Source organism: Oncorhynchus clarkii, chromosome 7 (genome assembly GCF_045791955.1).
Source record: "Oncorhynchus clarkii lewisi isolate Uvic-CL-2024 chromosome 7, UVic_Ocla_1.0, whole genome shotgun sequence".
Classification (NCBI taxonomy): Eukaryota; Metazoa; Chordata; class Actinopteri; order Salmoniformes; family Salmonidae; genus Oncorhynchus; species Oncorhynchus clarkii.
The window spans coordinates 43182745-43210037 of record NC_092153.1 but is presented as its reverse complement, the minus strand read 5'-3'; the positions used below and the strand labels follow the sequence as shown (position 1 = coordinate 43210037).

The following is a 27293-nucleotide window of genomic DNA, read 5'->3' as shown; positions in this document are numbered from 1 at the left end:
CAAGAAAGGCGAAGCGAGAGAGAAGCTCCGATTCCCTCTGGCTTTGTGCGACTGCTTGAGCTTGTTGAGCATGCAGGGTAGGTTGGCTTGGCTGGAGTCACTAGCTCGCAAACACATGGCTGTTACATTGTGTTTGCCTGTGTTGTTTGAGGAGAGCAGAGCTCCCCAGGCTCTAGTGTGACGGCTGAATAGGTTGCAGGCCACAGAGGTACTGTTCACTGTTCATGCTGCACACACTCAAACTCTCCCAAATCAGATAAAGGCCATGCCTGGATGTGCCAAGGGACAGCTGGGAGAGGACTTACATTTCTTTGGCTCAGTGTCAAGGAATTTGAGTGAGGAACACAAAAGTACGCCGACTGGTCTGCCTATTCTGTAACGTTCACCTGAGACACCTTCCTTCTCAAAACCCACGACTCCCGAGTCACTTTGGCTAACTATTCCACATCTATTTAGACACGCATGGCCTCTCATGACAGACACAAATAAATGTTGTCATATTTCCCAGCTAATAAACATTGAGCCAGGTCTGGTTGTTATTATAGGAGGGTCATAAGCCCCAAAATAAAAGGGCCTTGTGTAAGATCCGGTGTAGTGTGCGTGAAAGCCTAGCCCAGCCCAGGCAGGCATGCAGCATGCCTTAGCAGAGAGACAGCAGCTGCTGGCCTGATATAGCACGGCTGGAGAGGAGCACAGAGTAGAGGGGGCAGGCAGACGGTTAAAATATGTTGTGTTCCTTCAGCCTCTCTTTTTCTCTGAACACACACTGACCCAACCTACAGGGCCTTCGGAATGTATTCAGACCCCTTGACTTTTTAAAAAACATTTTGTTAGGTTACAGCCTTATTCTCAAATTGATTAAATCGTTTTTTCCCCTCATCTACACACAATACCCCATAACGACAAAGCAATTTCTTTTTATTTTAGCAAATTTACTTTGGGAATTTCTCCTCTCAAGCTTTGTCAGTTTGGATGGGGAGCGTTACTGCACAACTATTTTCAGGTCTCTCCAGAGATGTTCGATTGGGTTCTAGTCCGGGCTCTGGCTGGGCCACTCAAGGACATTCAGAGACTTGTCCTGAAGCCACTCCTATGTTGTCTTAGCTCTGTGCTTAGTGTCGTGGTCCTGTTGGAAGGTGAACATTTGCCCAAGTCTGAAGTACTGAGTGCTCTGGAGCAGGTTTTCATCAAGGATCTCTCTGTACTTTGCTTCGTTCAGCTTTCCCTCGACCCTGACTAGTCTCCCAGTCCCTGCCGCTAAAAATCATCTCCACAGCATGATGCTGCCACTACCATGCTTCACCATAGGGATGGTGCCAGGTTTCATCCAGACATGACTCTTGCCATTCAGGCCAAAGTGTTCAATCTTGGTTTCATCAGACCAGATAGAAGGTTCTCCCATCTCCACAGAGGAAATATCAGTGTGACCATCATGTTCTTGGTCACCTTCCTTTGCTATGACAAGCATAGACAACTGTGGGACCTCATATAGACAGGCGTGTGCCTTTCCAAATCATGTCCAATCAATTGAATTTACCACAGGTGGACTCCAAGCAAGTTGCAGAAACATCTCAAGCATGATCAATGGAAACAAGATGCACCTGGGCTCAATTTCAAGTCTCCTAGCAAAGGATCTAAACGCTTTGTCAATTTGGGGTATTGTGTATAGTTTGATGAGGAACATTTGTTATGTTAATCAATTTTATTTTTAAAAAGCCAAGGGGCCCGAATACCTTCCAAAAGCACTGTATTTACCTAAGGCCAGAGGAACAGGGAGGATTTAAATGTTTCTACTTATCTCTACTTGACAGTTATGACAGCAGAAACAGAGTGACATTAGACATGGACACAGAGGTGCAAATTCTCTTTATTAGCTTTTCTTCTAACATACAGTGAATGTCTGCTTTCTCAATCCTTGAATTCAACTGCTGGAATACAAAACAGAAGTACCTAGTATACGTAACACTACTCATGCCCTACATTCATCTTCCTGTTTAATAAAGTGAGGATTTTGAATCCTGTCAAGGTGATGACACGTACACTTTGCACGGCCTCGTTCCACTTTATCTACATCACAACTTCAGCTGGGCATGGCATGAGCTCCTCCCAAATCATATTTTCCTTGTTGTTTCTTCCCGCTTCTAATCTTTCTTAACCCGGAGAATACGTGTCCTGACAGAATAAGGCTAGATGACGGCATCTGATACAAAAACAAGATATCTGGCATCAACCTATATGGACGTTGGCAAGACTCTGACCTTGTGCTTAGCTATCTATGCTAGTTAGTCAGGGAGGAGAGGAATAGCAAGATAAAGAGAAATATAGACAGAAAGAGAAAAGAAACGAGTGAGACACACACACACACAAACGGACTCCTTCAGCAGTCTAGAAAGGAGCACTTTGTTGTCAGACTGAAGTAACTGTCAGTAACTGAAGTCCCTCTGCAGATGTGGGGAGGTTTATTCAACATAACTTGCATTGTCCAACAACAGGACACTCCCTAAATCTGTCCCTCTGTTGGCTGTCGCCCCCTCCACATGCCCACCCTACTCTCCCGGGGTGATAAACAACGCCCCTTTGCCTGAGGTCTGTTTCTTCTCTGACCCTGGCTCTCTGTGTCTGCTCAGAGTTCGACTCCAGCTCTGAAACATCCTGCAGTGAGTGCAGGGCATGGGGTCTGAGTGTATTAGACACCACTGTCTTGAGACTCAGTGGGAACCCAGACAGATAGTTTCAGGTTGCACTCGGACTCTCACCAAAGCCCATGTAATCTGTGTCTACTCACCGCAGGAGAATAACATATAGTGTTAACCTTTCTTTGAGGTAGAAAAGTATTTCAACGTAAGAGTCCTTTCTCTATTGCTTCCACTGCTTCGGTCTCCTCAGAAAATAGCATAGCAGATTGTAAATGGAGAATGGATTCATGAACATGTCAGTAAAAGAAAAAGACGTCTTTAAAAAGTAAACCTGAGCAGGCTTTGCTTGCAGTGTCTTGGCTGATGGACAGAAGGTGCAAAACGTAGCAGTTTAGTCCACAATGGCTCATTGTCCAGCTAGAGCAGGCATGGCGTTAAACAATGTGCTTCAATTACACCGCCTTTTTTCCCCCCTTCTTCATTTCCTGAACTATCCTGCCTCTCAGCTCTACACTACTGTTTTCATAGGATGGCAAAGGGGGGAAAAAATAATAATTTTCAAGTTCGGAGGGAGCACTTCACTCATGGGGATATCGGGAAACCACCTGCACATATCAATCACATATCTGGCCTCGTGCTCGGTCTCTTTCAAACAGCAGGGAAATTTGAGTTTTTATGGACAAATGTGATGGGAACTAAAGGAATACACCATTTATGGCTACCTCTGCATCCCATGCTTTTTTGATTGGTCCTATGTGTCCCCGATATGAGGGCTAATGAAAGCTTCCCAGTTGGTGGAGGAGGGGCGGTAAAGGCAACTTTATTGACACCCTGACCTTGACACGCTGCTCTGCTCTCCACTCGGTGGTCTCCTGCGTCTCGCCATCTGGCCCAAGAGTTATTTTCCCTGCTTTAGCACTATCATGTGTTGTAATCTAAAGGAATTTAGAATTTTTTCAACTGCGGAGCAGGAGTGTGAGTGTCTATATGCGTGTGAAATAGATGGTTAGGGAGAGAGAACGTGAGACGGGACCGACTTTATAGATTCTATGAGAGAGAAGTCATACTGTTTCACACACTAAATCAAGTTAAGAAAGGAACGTATAGAGCTAGAGTTCTTTTGTGCCGAGCACAGATTCAGTAAATGTGTCGCTTCACCATTTCGGTGCCTGTTGAGAAGTGTGAAAACTTCTGATTTCACCTCATTTTAAGATTCTGTCAAAAAAAGCACATGTTCAACTTCAGAAGAAAAAAAAAGTTTTCCCATCTCAAGAGGTTCAATAACATAACGACAGTAGTAAGTTCCTATTAAGTGCCAAATAAAGTAACAGGGATGATCGTAACAGGGTTGACCATAACAGGGTTGACAGTTTTATCTTAAATCAGCCATAAATCCCCTTCTGACAGGGGGAATGGAAGCTTGTTGTGTACAATAGGAAGGGGAAATTCTGGCTAACAATTAAGTGCCTTACTGTGATTGTTTCCAATATAAATGGTCTAAAAGAAACAAAAATAGCTTTTTAGCTTGGGCAACTTATCAAGCAAGAATTTAGCTAGGACTGTCTGGGAGTGGTCTGAGTTGGGAGGGGAACATTTAAAATGAGCTGTTATTGGCAGTGAGGTTTGGATCTCTCTTTCTTATTGGCCTATTAACTAATTTACCACCTGGTGAGGCAGGCCAAAACTCCATCCCAACAATACAAGCTGAGATTTCAGGCAGTCGTTTCAAACAGCTCTTGCACTACAAGGGCATTATCATGGAATAATACTGTGTAATTATGAACAACTTCATAGAGTGGAAACATATATATAAAAAACACAGGAAATCATGTTTTTGAGTGCACTGGACCTAAATGTCTAGCCTATCTATCTATGGATAAAAGGGTTGATGTGGTATGCTCGACCCACTCAGAGTTTTCCACCAGAAAATGGCTGAAACGAGTAGAACCAGCTCACCTGTTTTTACACTATGATTTGACTATTAGATGTTCAATGTTTCTTTTATAAAAAATAAAAAAAACTAATATTTTTACCATATTACAACGAGAAAAATCATATTTTGCCACTTTAGCAACTCTTTATTCATATTGAAAATATGATTTATTGAATTCTCCATGTGGTCTACATCAAAGGGCACTTTATTTAATATAACACCCTTTTAAAATGCTATATCGTGCACATTTTCTACTTAAAATATCAAAGGGACGCAAAAGGCACTCATTTTGTAAAGCAACCCAAATAATGAGTCAAGTGAGATTGAACATCCTTTGTGCTTGTACATACATTTGAAACAGCAGATGACGCATCGAGAAATACTTTTCTGTGACACTCTTGTAGCTTTAACCAACACTGCAGCTTTGATAGTTAGTAGTTGGTGTAACCCAACTCAGCAACACAGACCATTTAAACACATACCATACTGGTGTATGTGGGAACATTGGCAATGACTGTGGTTTTTACTTAAATTATGTTCCCCCACATCTTGTAATGAAAAACAGATATGTTTCTGGATTAAAGGTGTAATCTGCAGATCAAACAATTACAAAGCATAGGCACCCCACCACTGTTTTGGTAAAAAGCTACGGGATGGGGCTAGAGAAATGTAACCACTTTCATATTCATTTATAGAGCTATGAATACAAAGACTGACCATTTGTGATGTCAAAATTATAGTTTTAATCATGTTTTGAGGCTGTGTTAGTTTACAATTACAGTGGCAAGAAAAAGTATGTGAACCCTTTGGAAATACCTAGATTTCTGCATATATTGGTCATAAGATTTGATCTGATCTTCATCTAGGTCACAACAGACAAACACAGTCTGCTTAAACTAATAACACACGTAATTATACGTTTTCATGTCTTTATTGAAGCTGTCCAGGCACTGAGGGAGCAAAGCAGCCACAAACCACGACCCTCCCTCCACCATACTTTACAGTTGGGATGAGGTTTTGATGTTGGTGTGCTGTGCCTTTTTTTTTCCACCACACAGTGTTGTGTGTTCCTTCCATACTACACAACTATAGTATCATCTGTCCACAGAATATGTTGCCAGTAGCCCCTGTGGAACATCCAGGTGCACTTTTGCAAACTTTAGACTCTTTTTGGACAGCAGAGGCTTCTTCCATGGTGTCCTCCCATGAACACCATTCTTGTTTAGTGTTTTACGTATCGTTGACTCATGAGAGATGTTAGCATGTTCCAGAGATTTCTGTAAGTCTTTAGCTAACACTCTAGGATTCTTCTTATCCTCATTGAGCATTCGGCACTGTGCTCTTGCAGTCATCGCAACAGTGCTGAATTCTAAATTTGTAGACAATTTGTCTTACCGTGGACTGATGAACATCAAGGCTTTTAGAGATACAGTTGAAGTCAGAAGTTTACATACATCTTATCCAAATACATTTAAACTCAGTTTCACAATTGCTGACATTTAATCCTAGTAAAAATGATGTCTTAGGTCAGTTAGGATCATCACATTATTTTAATCATGTGAAATGTCAGAATAATAGTGGAGAGAATTATTTATTTCAGCTTTTATTTCTTTCATCACATTCCCAGTGAGTCAGTTTTAGAGCAGTGGCTTTTTCCTTGCTGAGCGGCCGTTCAGGTTATGTTGATATAGGACTTGTTTTACTGTGGATATAGATACCTTTGTAACGGTTTTCTCCAGCATCTTCACAAGGTCCTTTGCTGTTTTTCTGGGATAGAAATCGCACTTTTCGCACCAAAATACGTTCATCTCTAGGAGGCAGAACGCATCTCCTTCCTGAGCAGTATGACGGCTGCGTGGTCCCACAGTGTTTATACTTGCATACTATTGTTTATACAGATGAACATGGTACCTTCAGGCGTTTGGAAATTGCTCCCAAGGATGAACCAGACTTGTGGAGGTCTAGAATTTGAGGTCTTGGCTGATTTCTTTTGATTTTCCCATGATGTCAAGCAGAGGCACTGAGTTTGAAGGTAGGCCTTGAAATAAATCCACAGGTATACCTCCAATTGACTCAGATTATGTCAATTAGCCTATCAGATGCTTCTAAAGCCATGATATCATTTTCTGGAATTGTCCAAGCTGTTTAAAGGCACAGTCAACTTAGTGCATGTAAACTTCTGAGCCACTGGAATTGTGATACAGTGAATTCTAAGTGAAATAATTTGTCTATAAACAATTGTTGAAAAAATTACTTGTGTCATACACAATGTGTCCTAACCGACTTGCCAAAACTATAGTTTTGGAGAAGCCATTAGCCTAGGGCTTCACATACTTTTCCAACCTACACAGTGAATGTTTAAATTAGGTATTCAGTATAGACAAAATACAATAATTTGTGTGTTATTAGTTTAAGCACACTGTGTTTGTCTATTGTTGTGCTTTAGATGAAGATCAGATCAAGTTATATGACCAATTTATGCAGAAATCCTGGTAATTCCAAAGGGTTCACATACTTTTTCTAGCCACTGTACATTGTTTACAAATAATTTTGTAAAATAAGCTTATATTTTGAGTTCTGATGGGGTACAACAGTTGAACTAAGCTCATGAGGCATTTCTAATTTATATTCTTTAAGAATCAATGGGTAAGTATCATTAATTTAAACATGTAACGCACTTTGTCGAATTCTTCTCTAGTGAGAGAGAGAGAGAGAGAGAGAGAGAGAGACAGAGGAGAGAGAAAGCTGAAAAGTTCCACTCTTCATTGATTGTGAAGGCATACAGAAGAGACATGAGTGGAGGAAGTAGGTATTTTGAGGGAGGTGCCCCCAGCCTAGCCTGACTCCCACTCCACGTGTGTGTGTGTGTGAGTTCCTCAACCTCTTCCTAGTTGTGGAAGTTCTGGCAATTTATCTCTAAAGAAAAAGGTTTAATTCAGACAGAAAGGTACAAACATCCCTCTCAAGGGAGAGAGAGAAAGGAAAGACCAGCGTAATGCGTAACGAACCAAGCTGACGAACATTGTTTTTCTATTCGCACATTTGCATCAGAAAGGTGCGCAGCAGCCGCCCGGTTACACTTTTCTTGCCAAGTCAAAGGGCGTCTATCTACAAACCCTCTTGAAAAAAAACGGCTCACGAGGATGGGAGCATTAGAATTCTAAAGCTGCCCATGTTGTCAGGATTAGCGAATGGAAGAAAGGAAGAAGGTGTTGTACAATGGAGGCCAGGCTGCCACCACGAAGCCTTGAATTTGTGCTACATCAAAGCATCCTGGGATACCGTTGCAGCATCCAATGACACGTTGTGACCCGTCCACTGTCCAGACAGGCAACAGCCTATTGAGATGTTGGAGCAGGTGTCTCTTTGTGACGTACTGCAAATGGAGGAGCATTTTCTCTGCATGACTTGTACAGTAGATTATTTTTTCTAAAGAAACATGCAAGGCGATGTTTTCTAATTAGCTCAGATATCACCCATCATCTGCAAGTCAGAAAAGGGAGAATTACCTGTAGTACAATGATACACACTTTGTGTTCTTCTCCCTGAATAAAATCCAAAGACCCTTACAAAGCAAAACACTGTACAGTTACACCCACTGGCACCTGGGAGAGCTTTGACTGTATTCCAATGGAAAAGTGAGTTTGAGTTAGCAAGCAGTTTAGACAGAGGTCTGGCTGCAGTGCAGGTAGACAAAGACCTTTTATGGGGTGTTTGTTATATGTCACTCTGCAAGAAGAGTTTCCTGCCATGAATTTCAGCATATACAGTATAGCTCAACATAACGCATGTACCCGATTAAAAAGCACGGGTGAAAAATTGAATATTAATTCAGTTTCCATTTGAAGAGAACACATTAAATCCACTCTTATGCTTTAGGATAGGAAATGAGACATCTGTAGAGCTGGAAATCTATACAGCCAGCTGAAGGGACTGATGTTGGAACACAAAGTGACCGTTGAAATATTGAACAAACTTTGTTCAAATTAAAGTATGGCTATTTCGATAGGAACAGCCACACACACAGTCTGAAGCCAACTTTAGAAGAAAGAAAAAAAATATCCAGGAAGTAAACCAGGAAAGTACTTCCATGTTTCACTACAATGCTGGACTGTGTCATAAAAACCTCCCAGTCCCAAGTATCTTAAGGAAAATATACTTCTCTTCTTCCATCTGTTAAACTCCATATTAGGAAAGCTCCATTCCCATAAAATTATGATTATTTTATAAATAAAACCCTACACCCAAACTTTCCACCCCAAACCACATGCATGTCAGCATTATGTGTGATTTATCCTAAAGTGTACAGCTGTGGGTGTATGACAAGCAGCCTCTGTCCCATAATTGATTTTACTGCACGGAGCATTTCTTAAATCGCTGGTCCTCCCTGACTTTCGTAGTTCACATAATACACAGATGAAATCATAGAAACAACGGTGGTTCAGACTCTGGGCTTTTTTTTTGTTGTAAGGATATCAATCACAGTGAAACAAGCTGGAGAACAGTGGAGCGTGAAGCTGGCCAAACCGGTCCCTGCCGAGCCCACAGAGATCACTCAAGAGTGGGCAGTGATTAACGTGCTGCAGTCTTTACACATTTCAGAGGGCCACCAGGAGGAAATGCCGGGCCAATACAGCACAACAAAGGTCTGTTAATCAGCCTATTAGCATTTAATTGGGGGTAGTTAATTAGGGAGACAGTGGGCAGTCCACAGGGGGAGTCAGGGGCCGACATTGAGAGCAACTGGTAACCTGAGCTTATTGTTACTGAGTCGCTTACACAATACCAATGATTAATTGGCAGGAAAATCATCCTTAATTACGCCTGTCTATTTCTGCCCCCTAAACCTTTCAGGGGCCATAAATTAAAGGGAGTGGGCCCTATGAATAAAGAGAGAGAGCCGAGCCAACCTTTAACTAGACTGGTGTCGGAGCAAAGCAAACACATTTACAGTAGGCCAGACAGAGTGTCTCCATGAAAATCATCAACCGTCGGCTCTCCTTTGAGGAAGGACGGCGTTTAAACACAGTGGAAAATGCAATATTTTTTTGGTGTGTGGCATTGGCGTACAGTGGCGGTGCGGAAAAAGAGGAGCTGGCCGGCACCGCCGAGGAGCGAGTTCACCTCACACCCTCTCAGGGTTGTATATGTAACTACTCCACAGCTTCATAAAACCTCGCTCCATATGGAGAAGGGAAAACAAAGATGTGCCTTGTGACTGTTCCAGTCGGTGGCACTCACTGCTTAAACCACAAAGGCGGCCATTCTGTCCGTGTGTGCGCCCGGCACAGTGCAGCGGCCACCACCAGAAGCTGATTATGGCCTCTTTAAAAGTTGCATTTGATTTAATGTCCCTGCCTTAGCTTAGCCAGAGAGCCTCGGAATGTGCCTTCCTGTGCTGCTGAAACTGGCCTGCCTGCCGGGCCTGTAGACTAGAGCTCTTTAGTAGGGAGGGCCAAAGAGACTGGAGTATTGAGCAGGGAGCAAGGGCAAGAGAGAGCAATAGAGAAACAGAGAAAAACACAGACAGCGAGAGAGAGAGAGAGAGAGGCCAATTGCACGGGGGCCTAAATTCAATAAAGGCCCCGACAAAGGCCTGCTTCTTGCCTCGGGATGCCAAACAACATGTGATCCCCTTAGGGAAATAACTGCCATTTCTGTTCCTCATAGCCTCCGGGTCAGAAATAACACATGGGAACTTGTGACTCAGCCTGTCCAAGATGCCATGTGCTGTGACAACTTATTAGTGACAGTGGGTACGGACCGCCCACACCATACTGGCATGCTGTCCCTCTGAGGGGAATGGAAGGAGAGGGGCCCTGGTTGGGAAAGGTCTAAATCTATCACAGACTCATGTACTGGAAGTACATCCAATTCTAGTCAATTCATTCACAATGAATACTGAATTAAAACAGTTAAGCTGTAATACAAAATTACGAATATCCCTAAATCCTTTTAACCCAAGTTCTAGAGGTTCACTCGTGATTGAAATACAATTTTAGATAACATACAAAAAAATAACTTTGAGAGATTGAATATATATTTCAAAAGGTGGTGTAGGTTTAAAAAATAATGTTCACAAACTACTCTCTTTGAGCAAAACTTTAAGAAAAAAGCTTAGAATATTTTTTTTTGCAGAAACTTGGGCGATCACCATGTTTCCCTATAGGGTAGGGACAGGGCCACTTTGCAACAAGTGGAAACACAGCAGAGCAGAGCTGGTTTTCCCTCAAACTGTCCAAACATCTCTGTCCCCCTAGCCTGGCCTGCTCGGGAAGTGGGAGGAATGCTAACACCAAGACTTCAAACAGAATTAGGCCTCATCAACATGCATGCTTTGGTCGCCCCTCCACTCAACTCACATTTCTAATCAGCCATCTTCCACAGATGGCTGCCATTTAGCACCGGGAGGGTCTGGCTGGTGAGTCGTCACTAAAATAACTAGGGGGAGGTATATGGTGTTAAGTGGTGCACTGTGGGTAACCTCACAGCTCAGCGGTCACAGGAAGATAAGGAGGGACTGCTCTGGTGTGGCCTGCAGAATTCCAGACCTTAGACGAGGATGTCACCTCCTCCCTTCTCTAAGGACCAGCTCACAGAATTTACATGATGAATAGTGTCCAATCCTAATATGGGAATTTGTGGGGGTACAAAACGTCAGTCAGTAGGTATCCAAAGCTAAATGTTACATTGTCGTTTTTGCAATAGTCAGTCGTAGCAGTTAAACATATTTCCATGAACGTATGATACACATTTCAAGGTCAATAAAAATAAGGGGAAGGGTGAGGGGTAAGTCAAATGCAATGAGGTTGATTGAGTCAAGAGGTAAATATAATATTATCATTGTCAAAATAGTGTTACTGCAGTACTGATGTGGTTGTAAACGGAGCCATTTTTCCACCACAGTCCTCCCCATGCACTTCCAAGCAGATTAGAAAAACCACAAGTCATTGCCTGTGAATAAATATTGTCATATGTGTTTGTGTTGTGTAGAATCAAATTGCATGCTATTTCGGTTCTATTCAGGGTGGCTAGTCAATGCACGTCTGTGGAGCCAAACTGTGAAGTCACTCTTCTAACAACAATAAACTACCTAATGCCCAAAGAAGAAAAATCACATTCATTTCTGAAGATTTTTTTTTACCTAAAGCACTTTCATTAAAATCAGTACCATATGACAGTGAGCTAAATAAAAACGCAGCTGATGACACCATAGAATGGACATTTACAAGAGATGTGGCCCAAAGTTGTTATTCCTGCTAAGCTCCATCTATCAGAACCTTGGCTTGAGCCTTTACTTCAAATACTACAGAAGAAACAGGGAGAGTCACCAAGCAAGTAAAAACAACAACGACACTAAACTGGACTCTGAACATTATTACTTTGACAGACTTGAGACAGGCTTTAGGATGACACCGTCAGCCCATGGGGGGATTCTTGACTAAAGCTTACATTGCTGCCACAATTAAAAGGTAGACTCAGCGATGTAACGTAGATGCAGAAATTAAACAGTATAGCGGGTCAATTTCCGCAACAACAGAGCGTTGAACCGCAAGGCTCAACTTCTCTGCTGTTTTGGTTCCGTGGCTACCAGCGTGAAGCGAAACCGTGCACATGAGCAGATACCGTGTGAGAGCGAAGTGTTGCATCTCGCTCATCTTAATATCTCCGGCGCTGCTCGTGGCAATGTCATATCGCTGAGTTTAACTTTAAATTTGGACACATTTCTGCTGGCAATAACATGTCCTCCAAGACTAGAACTGGCATCTCCTCAAAGTCAGTTTCTTTTTTAAAGTAGTTGTTGTTGTTCGCCCTCCATGACCTGAGTGTTTGCAGAGGATTTACAAGGTGACATTTACAACTGTAGTCTCAGGCTCAGCGTCCTCGTTCTCTTCCTGTTCTTGCACTTGGATGCCTACAAAAACAACAACTCGATCCTGAGAGATCAGGCAGTCATTTTAGGATTGTGACATTGGTTTAGTCATTCAAACAAAGATGCTACGATTCAGCATAACATGTGAGACATGAGCAAATATCCTGCGCCATTTCCTGGAGACAAAAACCGCAAAGCACACATTTGTGTTCCATTTTTATTGGCTCTAACAATGTTTGCGTCAGTGTGGTGTCATACACACACAGCACATGTGTGGATTATCAATGCCTCGGAGACTGGGGCTAGATGAAATGGGCAGGCAGATAGATAATATCCTTTTAACAGTTGCCTAGCTATCCCCCACCCCACCCCCAAAAAAAGGAAGACATGCTTGAACGCCATTTCTTACTTCAACACGGCTCTCTCATTTCAAAGCGAAAGTGAAAACATTTGCGAAACTAAGTCCCCTTTCGAGTAGGTACATTACACTCTTCGCCCTATACCCAGCCCCATGAGTTTAATTGAATCAAACCTATGCATTACAATTTCAGCTCGTGGAGACTGAGCAAAAGCAAACACTGCTCCAAGTTACAAGAACATGTCTGTGCTGAACAAGGAGGCATTCATGAGCAGATTCATCCCAGGCTGAAGTGTTAGCAGTGGAGCAGAGGAGGGACATCTGCCATGATCACACTCCTCCACTAAGAGTCTGTTAAGGAGGAACAATCCTGGATCATCATGGACATGTTACATCCATGTATACTTACTGGAACTAACACCTTCACAAGAGGAAGACCGAACACCACACTATGTGTGTTTGTAGTAGGGCTGGGAATTGCCAGGGAACTCACGATGCGGTATTATCATGATACTTCCCGTGCCGATACGATATGGATAGCGATTCGATATTGTGATTTCGTTGCGACGTTCCAAACGTGTTTGCTCACCATACGCCTGCTGCAGAGGGACAAGAGAGCCATGAGAACTAGTTTTGATCAGTCATGGAAATGCATTTTTTTAAAGTGCGGAAAATGAATTGGCTCAGTGTTTAGAAAGTAGACGGAGAACAAGCAGGCACGGCCAACTAGCGCAAAAACAACATTGTGGTATTGTCAAAAAATATGCATCAAGAATAATATCCCGATAATTAACTGTATCGACCCCCCCCCTCCCCTCATCACTAGTTAGTACAGTGCCTTGCGAAAGTATTCGGCCCCCTTGAACTTTGCGACCTTTTGCCACATTTCAAGCTTCAAACATAAAGATATAAAACTGTATTTTTTTGTGAAGAATCAACAACAAGTGGGACACAATCATGAAGTGGAACGACATTTATTGGATATTTCAAACTTTTTTAACAAATCAAAAACTGAAAAATTGGGCGTGCAAAATTATTCAGCCCCCTTAAGTTAATACTTTGTAGCGCCACCTTTTGCTGTGATTACAGCTGTAAGTCGCTTGGGGTGTCTCTATCAGTTTTGCACATCGAGAGACTGAAATTTTTTCCCATTCCTCCTTGCAAAACAGCTCGAGCTCAGTGAGGTTGGATGGAGAGCATTTGTGAACAGCAGTTTTCAGTTCTTTCCACAGATTCTCGATTGGATTCAGGTCTGGACTTTGACTTGGCCATTCTAACACCTGGATATGTTTATTTTTGAACCATTCCATTGTAGATTTTGCTTTATGTTTTTGGATCATTGTCTTGTTGGAAGACAAATCTCCGTCCCAGTCTCAGGTCTTTTGCAGACTCCATCAGGTTTTCTTCCAGAATGGTCCTGTATTTGGCTCCATCCATCTTCCCATCAATTTTAACCATCTTCCCTGTCCCTGCTGAAGAAAAGCAGGTCCAAACCATGATGCTGCCACCACCATGTTTGACAGTGGGGATGGTGTGTTCAGCTGTGTTGCTTTTACGCCAAACATAACGTTTTGCATTGTTGCCAAAAAGTTCAATTTTGGTTTCATCTGACCAGAGCACCTTCTTCCACATGTTTGGTGTATCTCCCAGGTGGCTTGTGGCAAACTTTAAGACACTTTTTATGGATATCTTTAAGAAATGGCTTTCTTCTTGCCACTCTTCCATAAAGGCCAGATTTGTGCAATATACGACTGATTGTTGTCCTATGGACAGAGTCTCCCACCTCAGCTGTAGATCTCTACAGTTCATCCAGAGTGATCATGGGCCTCTTGGCTGCATCTCTGATCAGTCTTCTCCTTGTATGAGCTGAAAGTTTAGAGGGACGGCCAGGTCTTGGTAGATTTGCAGTGGTCTGATACTCCTTCCATTTCAATATTAGCGCTTGCACAGTGCTCCTTGGGATGTTTAAAGCTTGGGAAATCTTTTTGTATCCAAATCCGGCTTTAAACTTCTTCACAACAGTATCTCGGACCTGCCTGGTGTGTTCCTTGTTCTTCATGATGCTCTCTGCGCTTTTAACGGACCTCTGAGACTATCACAGTGCAGGTGCATTTATACGGAGACTTGATTACACACAGGTGGATTGTATTTATCATCATTAGTCATTAGTCATCATTAGTTTTGCTGCACTGAAAGTAAAGGGGCTGAATAATTTTGCACGCCCAATTTTTCAGTTTTTGATTTGTTAAAAAAGTTTGAAATATCCAATAAATGTCGTTCCACTTCATGATTGTGTCCCACTTGTTGTTGATTCTTCACAAAAAAATACAGTTTTTTTTACAGTATCTTTATGTTTGAAGCCTGAAATGTGGCAAAATGTCGCAAAGTTCAAGGGGGCCGAATACTTTCGCAAGGCACTGTAGGTATGAAAGAAGTGACCCCAGTGCTTTTGCCTCCTCAGTTGAACTTATTACGTCTTAGTTCCACATGTTATGTAAATGGCTCCATTTACGCCAGCTGATCACCGCAGCTGGGCAAGGCACTGGAGCTTTTTTTTGTGGCGCATGAAATGAGTGGTGATCCACATGATGGGATTTTACTTTCATATGGTGTTCATTAAAAAAGAAAGAAAAAAGCTTTGATTTTCAAAAGGCAATAGAAATGGGTTGTGGGTGAGGAGTAAACACTGAAGTTGTTGCGTCTCACACACCTGCGCAGGCCCAATTGTAAAGGGGATAGGGACAATGAAATCAGAATATTAAAGCATGATGTGTCAAATCAAATCAAATTTTATTTGTCACATACACATGTTTAGCAGATGTTAATGCGAGTGTAGCGAAATGCTTGTGCTTCTAGTTCCGACAATGCAGTAATAACAAGTAATCTAACTAACAATTCCAAAACTACTGTCTTGTACACAGTGTAAGGGGATAAAGAATATGTACATAAGGATATATGAATGAGTGATGGTACAGAGCAGCATAGGCAAGATACAGTAGATGGTATCGAGTACAGTATGTACAAATGAGATGAGTATGTAAACAAAGTGGCATAGTTTAAAGTGGCTAGTGATACATGTATTACATAAGGATACAGTCGATGATATAGAGTACAGTATATACGTATGCATATGAGATGAATAATGTAGGGTAAGTAACATTATATAAGGTAGCATTGTTTAAAGTGGCTAGTGATATATTTACATCATTTCCCATCAATTCCCCTTATTAAAGTGGCTGGAGTTGAGTCAGTGTCAGTGTGTTGGCAGCAGCCACTCAGTGTTAGTGGTGGCTGTTTAACAGTCTGATGGCCTTGAGATAGAAGCTGTTTTTCAGTCTCTCGGTCCCAGCTTTGATGCACCTGTACTGACCTCGCCTTCTGGATGATAGCGGGGTGAACAGGCAGTGGCTCGGGTGGTTGATGTCCTTGATGATCTTTATGGCCTTCCTGTGACATCGGGTGGTGTAGGTGTCCTGGAGGGCAGGTAGTTTGCCCCCGGTGATGCGTTGTGCAGACCTCACTACCCTCTGGAGAGCCTTACGGTTGAGGGCGGTGCAGTTGCCATACCAGGCGGTGATACAGCCCGCCAGGATGCTCTCGATTGTGCATCTGTAGAAGTTTGTGAGTGCTTTTGGTGACTAGCCGAATTTCTTCAGCCTCCTGAGGTTGAAGAGGCGCTGCTGCGCCTTCTTCACGATGCTGTCTGTGTGAGTGGACCAATTCAGTTTGTCTGTGATGTGTATGCCGAGGAACTTAAAACTTGCTACCCTCTCCACTACTGTTCCATCGATAGGGGGGTGTTCCCTCTGCTGTTTCCTGAAGTCCACAATCATCTCCTTAGTTTTGTTGACGTTGAGTGTGAGGTTATTTTCCTGACACCACACTCCGAGGGCCCTCACCTCCTCCCTGTAGGCCGTCTCGTCGTTGTTGGTAATCAAGCCTACCACTGTTGTGTCGTCCGCAAACTTGATGATTGAGTTGGAGGCGTGCGTGGCCACGCAGTCGTGGATGAACAGGGAGTACAGGAGAGGGCTCAGAACGCACCCTTGTGGGGCCCCAGTGTTGAGGATCAGCGGGGAGGAGATGTTGTTGCCTACCCTCACCACCTGGGGGCGGCCCGTCAGGAAGTCCAGTACCCAGTTGCACAGGGCGGGGTCGAGACCCAGGGTCTCGAGCTTGATGACGAGCTTGGAGGGTACTATGGTGTTGAATGCTGAGCTGTAGTCGATGAACAGCATTCTCACATAGGTATTCCTCTTGTCCATATGGGTTAGGGCAGTGTGCAGTGTGGTTGAGATTGCATCGTCTGTGGACCTATTTGGGCGGTAAGCAAATTGGAGTGGGTCTAGGGTGTCAGGTAGGGTGGAGGTGATATGGTCCTTGACTAGTCTCTCAAAGCACTTCATGATGACGGATGTGAGTGCTACGGGGCGGTAGTCGTTTAGCTCAGTTACCTTAGCTTTCTTGGGAACAGGAACAATGGTGGCCCTCTTGAAGCATGTGGGAACAGCAGACTGGTATAGGGATTGATTGAATATGTCCGTAAACACACCGGCCAGCTGGTCTGCGCATGCTCTGAGGGAGCGGCTGGGGATGCCGTCTGGGCCTGCAGCCTTGCGAGGGTTAACACGTTTAAATGTCTTACTCACCTCGGCTGCAGTGAAGGAGAGACCGCATGTTTTCGTTGCAGGCCGTGTCAGTGGCACTGTATTGTCCTCAAAGCGGGCAAAAAAGTTATTTAGTCTGCCTGGCAGCAAGACATCCTGGTCCGTGACTGGGCTGAATTTCTTCCTGTAGTCCGTGATTGACTGTAGACCCTGCCACATGCCTCTTGTGTCTGAGCCGTTGAATTGAGATTCTACTTTGTCTCTGTACTGGCGCTTAGCTTGTTTGATAGCCTTGCGGAGGGAATAGCTGCACTGTTTGTATTCGGTCATGTTACCAGACACCTTGCCCTGATTAAAAGCAGTGGTTCGCGCTTTCAGTTTCACACGAATGCTGCCATCAATCCACGGTTTCTGGTTAGGGAATGTTTTAATCGTTGCTATGGGAACGACATCTTCAACGCACGTTCTAATGAACTCGCACACCGAATCAGCGTATTCGTCAATGTTGTTATCTGACGCAATACGAAACATCTCCCAGTCCACGTGATGGAAGCAGTCTTGGAGTGTGGAGTCAGCTTGGTCGGACCAGCGTTGGACAGACCTCAGCGTGGGAGCCTCTTGTTTTAGTTTCTGTCTGTAGGCAGGGATCAACAAAATGGAGTCGTGGTCAGCTTTTCCGAAAGGGGGGCGGGGCAGGGCCTTATATGCGTCGCGGAAGTTAGAGTAACAATGATCCAAGGTCTTTCCTCCCCTGGTTGCGCAATCAATATGCTGATAACATTTGGGGAGTCTTGTTTTCAGATTAGCCTTGTTAAAATCCCCAGCTACAATGAATGCAGCCTCCGGATAAATCGTTTCCAGTTTGCAGAGAGTTAAATAAAGTTCGTTCAGAGCCATCGATGTGTCTGCTTGGGGGGGGATATATACGGCTGTGATTATAATCGAAGATAATTCTCTTGGTAGATAATGCGGTCTACATTTGATTGTGAGGAATTCTAAATCAGGTGAACAGAAGGATTTGAGTTCCTGTATGTTTCTTTCATCACACCATGTCACGTTGGCCATGAGGCATACGCCCCCGCCCCTCTTCTTACCAGAGAGATGTTTGTTTCTGTCAGCGCGATGAATGGAGAAACCCGTTGGCTGCACCGCTTCGGATAGAGTCTCTCCAGTGAGCCATGTTTCAGTGAAGCAAAGGACGTTACAGTCTCTGATGTCCCTCTGGAATGCTACCCTTGCTCGGATTTCATCAACCTTGTTGTCAAGAGACTGGACATTGGCAAGAAGAATGCTAGGGAGTGGTGCGCGCTGTCCCCGTCTCCGGAGTCTGACCAGAAGACCGCCTCGTTTCCCTCTCTTTCGGAGTCGTTTTTTTGGGTCGCTGCATAGGATCCACTCCGTTGTCCTGTTTGTAAGGCAGAACACTGGGTCCGCGTCGCGAAAAACATATTCTTGGTCGTACTGATGGTGAGTTGACGCTGATCTTATATTCAGTAGTTCTTCTCAACTGTATGTAATGAAACCTAAGATGACCTGGGGTACTAATGTAAGAAATAACACGTAAAAAAACAAAAAACTGCATAGTTTCCTAGGAACGCGAAGCGAGGCGGCCATCTCTGTCGGCGCCGGAAGTGGGACACCCATGTCCTGTTTGCTGTCAGGTCACGCAGTCCTTTGTTAAGACTCTGAGCAAAAAAAAGGGGCATAATACCACCACCACCACGACTGTGATCCACAAAAATATAAATGATGTGGATTTGGACAAATTACAGTCTTCAACTTTCACTTAGCCTGTATAACAAAACGCCAGGAACTTAATAAAAATGTGCCACATCCACAAACAACCATTTAAACTGCATCACGGTGATTCCAACCTCAAAGTAGAGAAAAGCAGGAGCCATTTGAGCAGCGCTTAAGAAAGAAAGAAACAGAAGACATGTGGGAGAGACGAGGCAGTACCTGGAAGGGTTCCGGTGGTGCAGGTTTAAAAATGCACGCTCCAGCTGTGCACGGCGCCCCACATAGCAGGATGAGGCTACTGTTGGTTTAGCCACACAGGGTTGGGAGTACAGTACACGGAACTGCCGGTGGGTTCTTGGTATTCATTTCCCCCCCTCAATGAATCACTAGGTCCCACTGAGACTTCCATTACCCCAGGTAGGAAACACAACTGAACTGACTCAATTACACCTCTCTTCAACCAGGGAAGAATCCGTATATGACAAGGTCATTTTTACGGCTTAGCTGTAACAAAGATGGCTGCTGAGAAACTTAAACCACCTCTGATATTAGATCCCCTATCAAATGAAAAGCACCACGGGGATTCAGCAACTATGTTTTTTATTTGGTTCTGTTTTGTTTAATCACCCCACTCATCTTGAGAGAGCGTCACTGAATAGGGTCCCTAGTTCCATCCTCAATGTCCTCATTCTCTTAACGTTCTCCACCTTCCTCTCTGTGACTTCTCCCCCACTAAGTCAAAAGACAATACAGAGACAAAAACACCAATGTGGGTCCAATGTCATCTTTAAAGCTGCAGTTTAGCACTTTTTGGATGACCTGACCAAATGAACATTGAAAGCAAGTCTAATAAACGGTACATCTGTTCTATGTGCGCCATTTCTTTGCTTCCCGTTCTTAAATTACATTTTTGCATCTTTTCCTTTCGGTTTTGTACACCAGCTTAAACAGCTGAAAATACAATATTTTTGGAAAATATATTTCACAGCGGTTTAGATGGTACAATGATTCTACACACATTGGACCCAATTTCTTGTTTTGTCACATATACTGAAATTACTATTTGAATTTTAGCAACCAGGAAATGCTGGAGAGATTTCTGCATATTGCACCTTTAAGCTACATTTGCTTTCTTTTAACTTGATTCAAGATGAATGGCTATTAACTGAGCAAAACAAGAGGTGTCCTCTCATATAACCCCGTACACCGGTTCCCCCTGGTATCCCTCTCACACAGCCCTTCTCCCAGTAAGTCACACTGACACACATTCACACGGCACGTGAACTAATCTCTCCTTACAGACCAGGCGACTAGGCCACTTGGAGGCCCCAGCGGTCTTAAGTCACTAGGCGCCAAGTATATTGCTGTCGGTTTTGGTGGCTCAATCTGTCTATTGTCAAGGGAGCTTATGATGAATCTGAATGAACAGCAGGATTTCAGCCACTTGTTACTGCTGCTTGAAGTGGTTACTGTTGTGTGCTAGGGTGTTGTAGAGTATCTGGTTCTCTGGTGCTAACATTACAACGTATGCATGTGAATACCAAGACTCCAGATATGGTTAAAGGGCTGCATACTAAATTGGCCTTCACATGAAACGGTACAGGTCACATACCTCCATTATTCTGTCGTGGATCTGAAGGCCTCCCTCCTTGTCTGCTGGTCCGTTCTCAACAATCTTAGATACAAAGATCCCTTCATTCGAAGGGCCATCATGGTCTTCCTGTGGGAGAAACTACCTCAGATTACACATGGATCACATTGGATAAGAAATCATTGTAACCATTGAAGATGACTACATAAAAAAAAAATGAAACTAAAATACATGATAATCGACTTCAAATTCTTCAGTAAAAATAAGATCTTTAAAATATTAAACAAGTCTCTTGCTAAAACTGCCTAACCTACTTCCAAAGGTCCTGAGGATAATATGCAGACAATTCTAAATGGTTTTCCCATTACCCATTCTCACCAATCAGGGTCAGAGACACCCTGCAGTCACATGTGAACACAACCGCAGTCATCAACGCAGCCTGGATTAACCCAGCGATTAACCGCATGGATCAACAGCCCGCAGTGACTCACTAGTGGGTTGCAGGTGCACATTACACAGGGCTTAATATTGTGGTCCACACAACCCCAGTGCCAAAATGGCCTGCCAGTTGACATGTTTCCCAGGGCTGGAGAGTGCGACTACGACCCATCCCCTTAGAGGGGCTAAATGTTGAATGGATGTGTTGGATGGGTACACTCTGCGTCCATCGGTGAGGCTGTGACCCCTGAGTTGAAAAAGCTATGATTGGCTTAACAAAACCACTGCCAACATCCATCTCAGCTCCTCTTAAAACCACATCAATCCAACCCGCACCTCTGCAAAGTCGTGCAATACTGTGCTACATTTTTATGGAATACTTAAAGAAACCTCAGAAATCAAGCTGTGAATGCTGTAATTCATTATTTCAGGTCTGCTTCCTCTTTTATCCGAGCTCATCACAGCACAGTGTTTACTGTGAAACCAACACGATGCACCCAAAAAAATGGCCCGGAGTGCCAACGGAATGTCACAACAGGGCAGTGTGAGAGGCCCGATGCTTTGCCATGAATCCCCCAGCATTTAGACCCTCTATTTTCTACAAAGGCCAGCCCTTAATCATAGTTATCCTGGCGACCCAACCCATCCTGGCCTCCCCATCGTATCAACCCCAGTCAAGGATGAAAATGCCATGTGTCAAAAGCTGCAAAGCCTCTATGTTATTTCCGTTCAAATCAATAGTTTCTTGTGGAGGATTTGGTGACCTCTTTATGAATTCATCCGGAGCCTTAAAAACACTGCGAGCAAGTTGACTGTATCCTCTGGACTCTCTTTGGGTTGAGCTTGATGTATGGTTCTGTCAAGGGAACGAAAAAGGTTACAAATCAACAAGACCATGGAATTAAGAAAAAAAAAAAATCTGCTTCGGATGTTGTAATGAAACCCAGAAAAACACCCCTGAGTGGAACCCTTTGGCACACATTCTGCCCAGTGAAACAGATACTGCGAACACCATTTCAACGGGGCCAGTTTTGCACACACAGAGAGAGACAGAGAGAGGCTCCATGTATGGGAGACCCAGTTCCTGAATTTTCAAAAGTATCTCAGTAGGAGTGCCGATCTTGGATCAGGTCCCTCCTGTCAAATATTATTATATTCATTATCATCTAGAAAAAGGCCAAACTGATCATATATCAGCACTCCTACTCTAAGAATCTTTGTGAATATGCGCTCGGATCCCAAGTCAGCAGTGATATTTTCAACACTGACACTCTTATCAGAGGACTCCATGGAATCATTAATGCTCGTCTGTGAGACAGCAAATACAGAAGTCATAAAAGGTTATCAGCCCAGGGCAGAGGACCCATTTCACAGCTGGTCTGTGTTAACCATGTCATTACATGTCCCCTCAATTAAAGACGAAAAAAACTGGAGGCACAGTCATAATCCTTCATTTAAACACTCATATAAAGTAATTATAGTTTTTATCTGAAAAACCAAATCCGCTAAACCCAACCAATATACTAACACAATAAAAAACTTGATTGAGGCGGTCCATCCACATAGGCTCAAGAGAGAAACGTGCAGTGTATTACTGTCTAAGCTATGTCTATGTCAGTAAAGGGGTAAAACACTAAATTAGAATTCATTGTGGTTCAAGTATGTGCCTCCATCCCGGACTTCCCATACGACATTTGGCAGCATCTCAACGAGATAAAACAGTAACCGCAGAGATTCCACTTGATTCCACTTACCGCGCATGGTCGTCCTCCCACGATGTTGAAGCCCAGAGAACCGCCCTCCCGATGAAGGATGGCTGTGACGTTTTTGGTCTCCCCACCCTGTGGACAGACACAGGCAGAAGACAGGTAGTCATTAGCAACCCACAGATGTCACTGAATAACATAAATGATTGAACAAAATCAATGACACCCCCTCCCTGAGCGATGGAGAACTGGAGCTTATTTTCACTTCAAAACGACACAAAAATAACTCTGAACGACACAGTAGAAAGGACTGAAATAAATCTAGGAAATTGACTTAGAAGTCAATGGTGTATTTTAGGTATAGAAATAGCCTGAGGTAAAAGGGTAAAATCCAAGACTACTCCATACACAGTTCATTGATATGTAAAAAAGTATCACAATAACCAACATTTTAGTACATCGCTGGTATGGATCTACAACATGATTTTCTGTGGATCTACAACCGCTCTGAGAAAGAGCTGTTAAGTGACTGATTCAAGTAAGTGTTCATTCTATTTTCCTTCTCTCACTCCAGAAGACATTTGCTCCTTATATTAATACAGCAGTAGAGTTCTCGGTCAATGAAGGAATGACAAGTGAAACGCTGGGAAACCAGTGCAGTCAGCTCTCCACCTTTTTAGGAGGACAGCCATGGGGGGGGGGGGGGGGGGGGGGGACGGGACTGGGAACATCATGTCAGCTGTCATCCCAGTATGGAGTATGCCATAGCATACAGGGACTAAATATAAAAGCAAATATTAATGGAATGTACAGTGTCATGACGGAGTCTGGCTACCATATAGGCTACAGGATAGGGTACAGAGCACAGCACTGCTTCTGGACCAAGTTGTGTAGATACATGTGAACAGAGTTCCACATTTAAAAAGACAACTATTGGCTATTTACTAAATGGATAATGGCATATGTGCAATTCCACAGTAACACTGAGACTCAACATTTTCTAAAAACACATTTATTTCAAGAACAGCGCAGATGCAAAGTTTGGTAACAGAATGGCTTCTCAAACAGCACACACCGTCATTCTGTTACCAAACTCTGCATCTGCGCTATTCTTGAAGTACATGTGTTTTTGGAAAAAGGAGTTGGTTAGTGTGTTTTTTTTCACCTTTATTTAACCAGGTAGGCCAGTTGAGAACAAGTTCAAATACAACTGCGACCTGGCCAAGATAAAGCAAAGCAGTGAGACGACGACAACGACAACAACAACAACACAGAGTTACACATGGGATAAACAAACATACAGTCAACAACACAATAGAGCTGTATGGTTTGCAAGCAAGGGTTTTTGTTTGACATATTTTTAAGTGAAAATTCTGATTCTGTGTCACTCAACATGGAATTGAACACATCTAATATCTGGGAATATGAACGATATGAATAGGAAAAAAAGTATAGATTAGGAAGTTAAGTCTTTTGTACTCAGCCTTGTCCCTACCTTTTAGACATTGTAAGGACAGCCTAGATCTGTCAGAACTGAGTAACCAAGACAACGTGTAAGGAGGACTGAGGACTTCTAAAAACCAGTTGGGTAAGCATGTCATGCCAGAAAGGTACTAATTCCCACAGGCAGACAGCAATCGTCGCAGACAGTGTTGATCTTGCTTCTCAGTCATCTAACCTACAATATGTAGCCTTATTTACAACAGGACCAAGGTGAAAGACAACATTCCCATATCCAGCCCAGTCGTTCTAAACCAGTCTGCTTATTCTGTTAAATTCTGTACATCAGAAGCCAAGCCCCAAACTCAGCAGTCAAAGGAGGCTACCAGTCACTGTCTCCACTGACATTTGGCGGTGGCTTGTGGACCAAATATGTCACCCTGAATCTGAAATAAGTCCTACATTTCACAGGATCTGATAGCACGTGACCTGAACTAGCCCAAAAAGAAACAGAGACGCTGGCTCTCTTAAGATTTGCAACGCAGCGACAGTCACCAAATTGCCCGCCTCCAACAGTTAATTCCACCTGTGTCTTTCCGTTTGATACTGCCACATGTGCACCGAAGTTCTCCGCCAAGCAATCCTGTTCGCAGTGCTCGACTGAATCCGAAGGGAAAATTCGGAAGGGGAAAAATCCTTTAAAACTAACCACATCAAGATTTTTTTTTCTGGCTTCCCTTTTTTTTCTTTCACGGATCATATGAGAGACGATACCTTTGGAGATGTTTCCAGGGATTAGAGCTCCAAGGAGGAGCACAACTTTCTTTGTGCATCCCCTTTCACTGAGTTTGTCCAGTGCAGTCATTTCAGAGGGTTGAATACACAGTGCTAAATAAGTAACCTGAATCTCCGTTGAAAGGGTTTCCTCTTACCAGGCTGAAAAAAAATGGTTAGTTATAATAACTGATAATTGGCATCTTGTGAATGTGTGGTAGTGCGGTGCAGCACACATGTTCAGTTCAAACACAAGGGGAGAAAAACAACAACAACACTTGGTAAGGGTCAAAAGATGTCACATTGCTGACATGTCTCTCCAGTTACCTTACATTCAGAATGCTTGTGGCCTACTACTGTACCTCGCCTTCTCTTCCACTGTGGGTTCACGTGGACTGACACAACATCATAAACACTTCAACCACTCCCTAGCTGACCAGAAGAGAGGCATTTATCCATTTCTATCCCGTGTGTTGAGTTGGCTATAGAACATGACAAAAAACTAGGCACATTTTTATCATTTTTATTATGTTGTCATTACAATAGCACAGTCTCTCTTCCAACATCTTCAGACAGACAGTCCCGAACAACCCTGAAGAGGTTGGCTTGATCCTTGAGGAGGAAATTGTGACCTGAGTCATGTGTACAGAACAATAGTAAATATTTGCCCCTCCCCCAGACTGCCAGCTGGCTGTACTTGCAGCTGACAGACATACACTATGGCAAGCTGAGGAGAAGAAACACTTCTGACCATTACTTGGCCCCTACAATTACTTCGTCGTTGGAAATCACATTAAACGCCATTTAAGCAGTAGACTAATAAAAGCGTGTTTGACCACAGGAGACTCAAAGTCTGTCTGGTCAAGGGCTTGCAGACATCGGACCTCTAAAGTTTTCCGTTGGTTAAAAATACAAGCCTCTGATAAGTAACGGAACATGCAACAAAGTAGCGCTCGAAAACCATATGTGAAAAGAATGACAGTACGCGCGCAGAAGAGACACAAAGTAACACACAATAGAACAACCGGCAATCACAAAGTAACTACCAGCATTACAAATTCCATAGCCACAAATTATGTAATTTGAAACGAATTTACCTTGCACGGGGGGGCAAGGGTCTTAGTCAGCGAGTCGATCCTTGCACTGTATTCAGTGAATTTCTTCTGATACTTCAGTGCTGTCATTTGTAGCTCATTATGCACCGCAGAGAGTTGAGCAAGAAGAGATTTCTCTCTTTTGCTCGATTTCAAAGATTGCTTCTTGAACTCTTTGTCCAAGCTGACCACCTTCACGTGCAATGCACTGTTGTGTGCTTTCAGGGCTTTCAAACAGCAATGGGTGTCTAGTTTTTGCTCTTTGTGGGTGAGCATCAAGCCACATCCATTTTCGCATATCCCGACCGGTCTGCAATCACACGATTCGCGCATATGTGCATCCATGTCCTTCAGATTGAGCACCTCGTTGCATCCTTTATTCCTGCATTTTGCCGGCGAGTAATCGCACATCTCGGCGTGCTCTGCCAGATGTTGCAGCTTTACCACTTTTTCACAGCCTCTGGCATGATTGTCACACTTTATGTCCAGCTTCATAATCAGGTTTTTCAGAGGGAGAACGTGGTTCAGCTCTTTCGTGGAGATCCTTTGACATTTGACGGGGCAGCTGCTTTGCTGGACAACCCAAGGCAGCACACAGCCAGCGCAGAAGACGTGACCACACGGAGTAGTGAGCGGGTCTTCTAGAACTTTATTACACAAATTACATTTAAAATCTGGGTCCACAGCCCCTTTAAACCGATCCAACTCAAATCCCATGTTTTTAAATAAATCCAAAATTCCGCCGGGATTCCCACAAATCGAAGCAAGAGCAGTGGGTGTTTTAGCTTCTCATTGGAGGAGTACTGACTTCAAGCTCTCCTTACTGTCTAAACTAATTGACCGAGACTTCCTCCGGGAAAAAAATGTGGAGGAATTCTCTACCGTAACTGCCATAAGAGCCGCGCACCTGAGTGCAAGGCAATCATCAGACGATTGCTATGATAATTCGAAGAGGGCATTATTTACGCTTTTTGAATGTGATTTACAAGTTACAAAGACAGGTAGGCTGGCTACAAGTGTAAGCAGATTGTAGATAGTAGTAGTTCTACTTACTAAGTGAAAATGTTATGCAACAGACTCCAATTAATTGTGGATCTTAGAAT

The 27293-nt window shown here is 43.4% G+C and overlaps 1 protein-coding gene across 1 annotated transcript in view; it reads right to left on the bottom strand.

Annotated features, from left to right (window-relative positions):
- Positions 1-27028, bottom strand: part of LOC139413343 (E3 ubiquitin-protein ligase PDZRN3-B-like) — a 126848-nt gene extending 99820 nt beyond the window's left edge. Inside the window, exons 1-3 of the mRNA XM_071160588.1 lie at positions 26194-27028; positions 22931-23017; positions 20760-20867 (exon numbers count right to left, since the gene is read on the bottom strand). Coding sequence (XP_071016689.1) covers positions 20760-20867; positions 22931-23017; positions 26194-26907 — 909 coding nt within the window. The 5' untranslated portion in view covers positions 26908-27028. The remainder of the gene's footprint in view (positions 1-20759; positions 20868-22930; positions 23018-26193) is intronic.
- Positions 27029-27293: the final 265 nt, after the last annotated feature.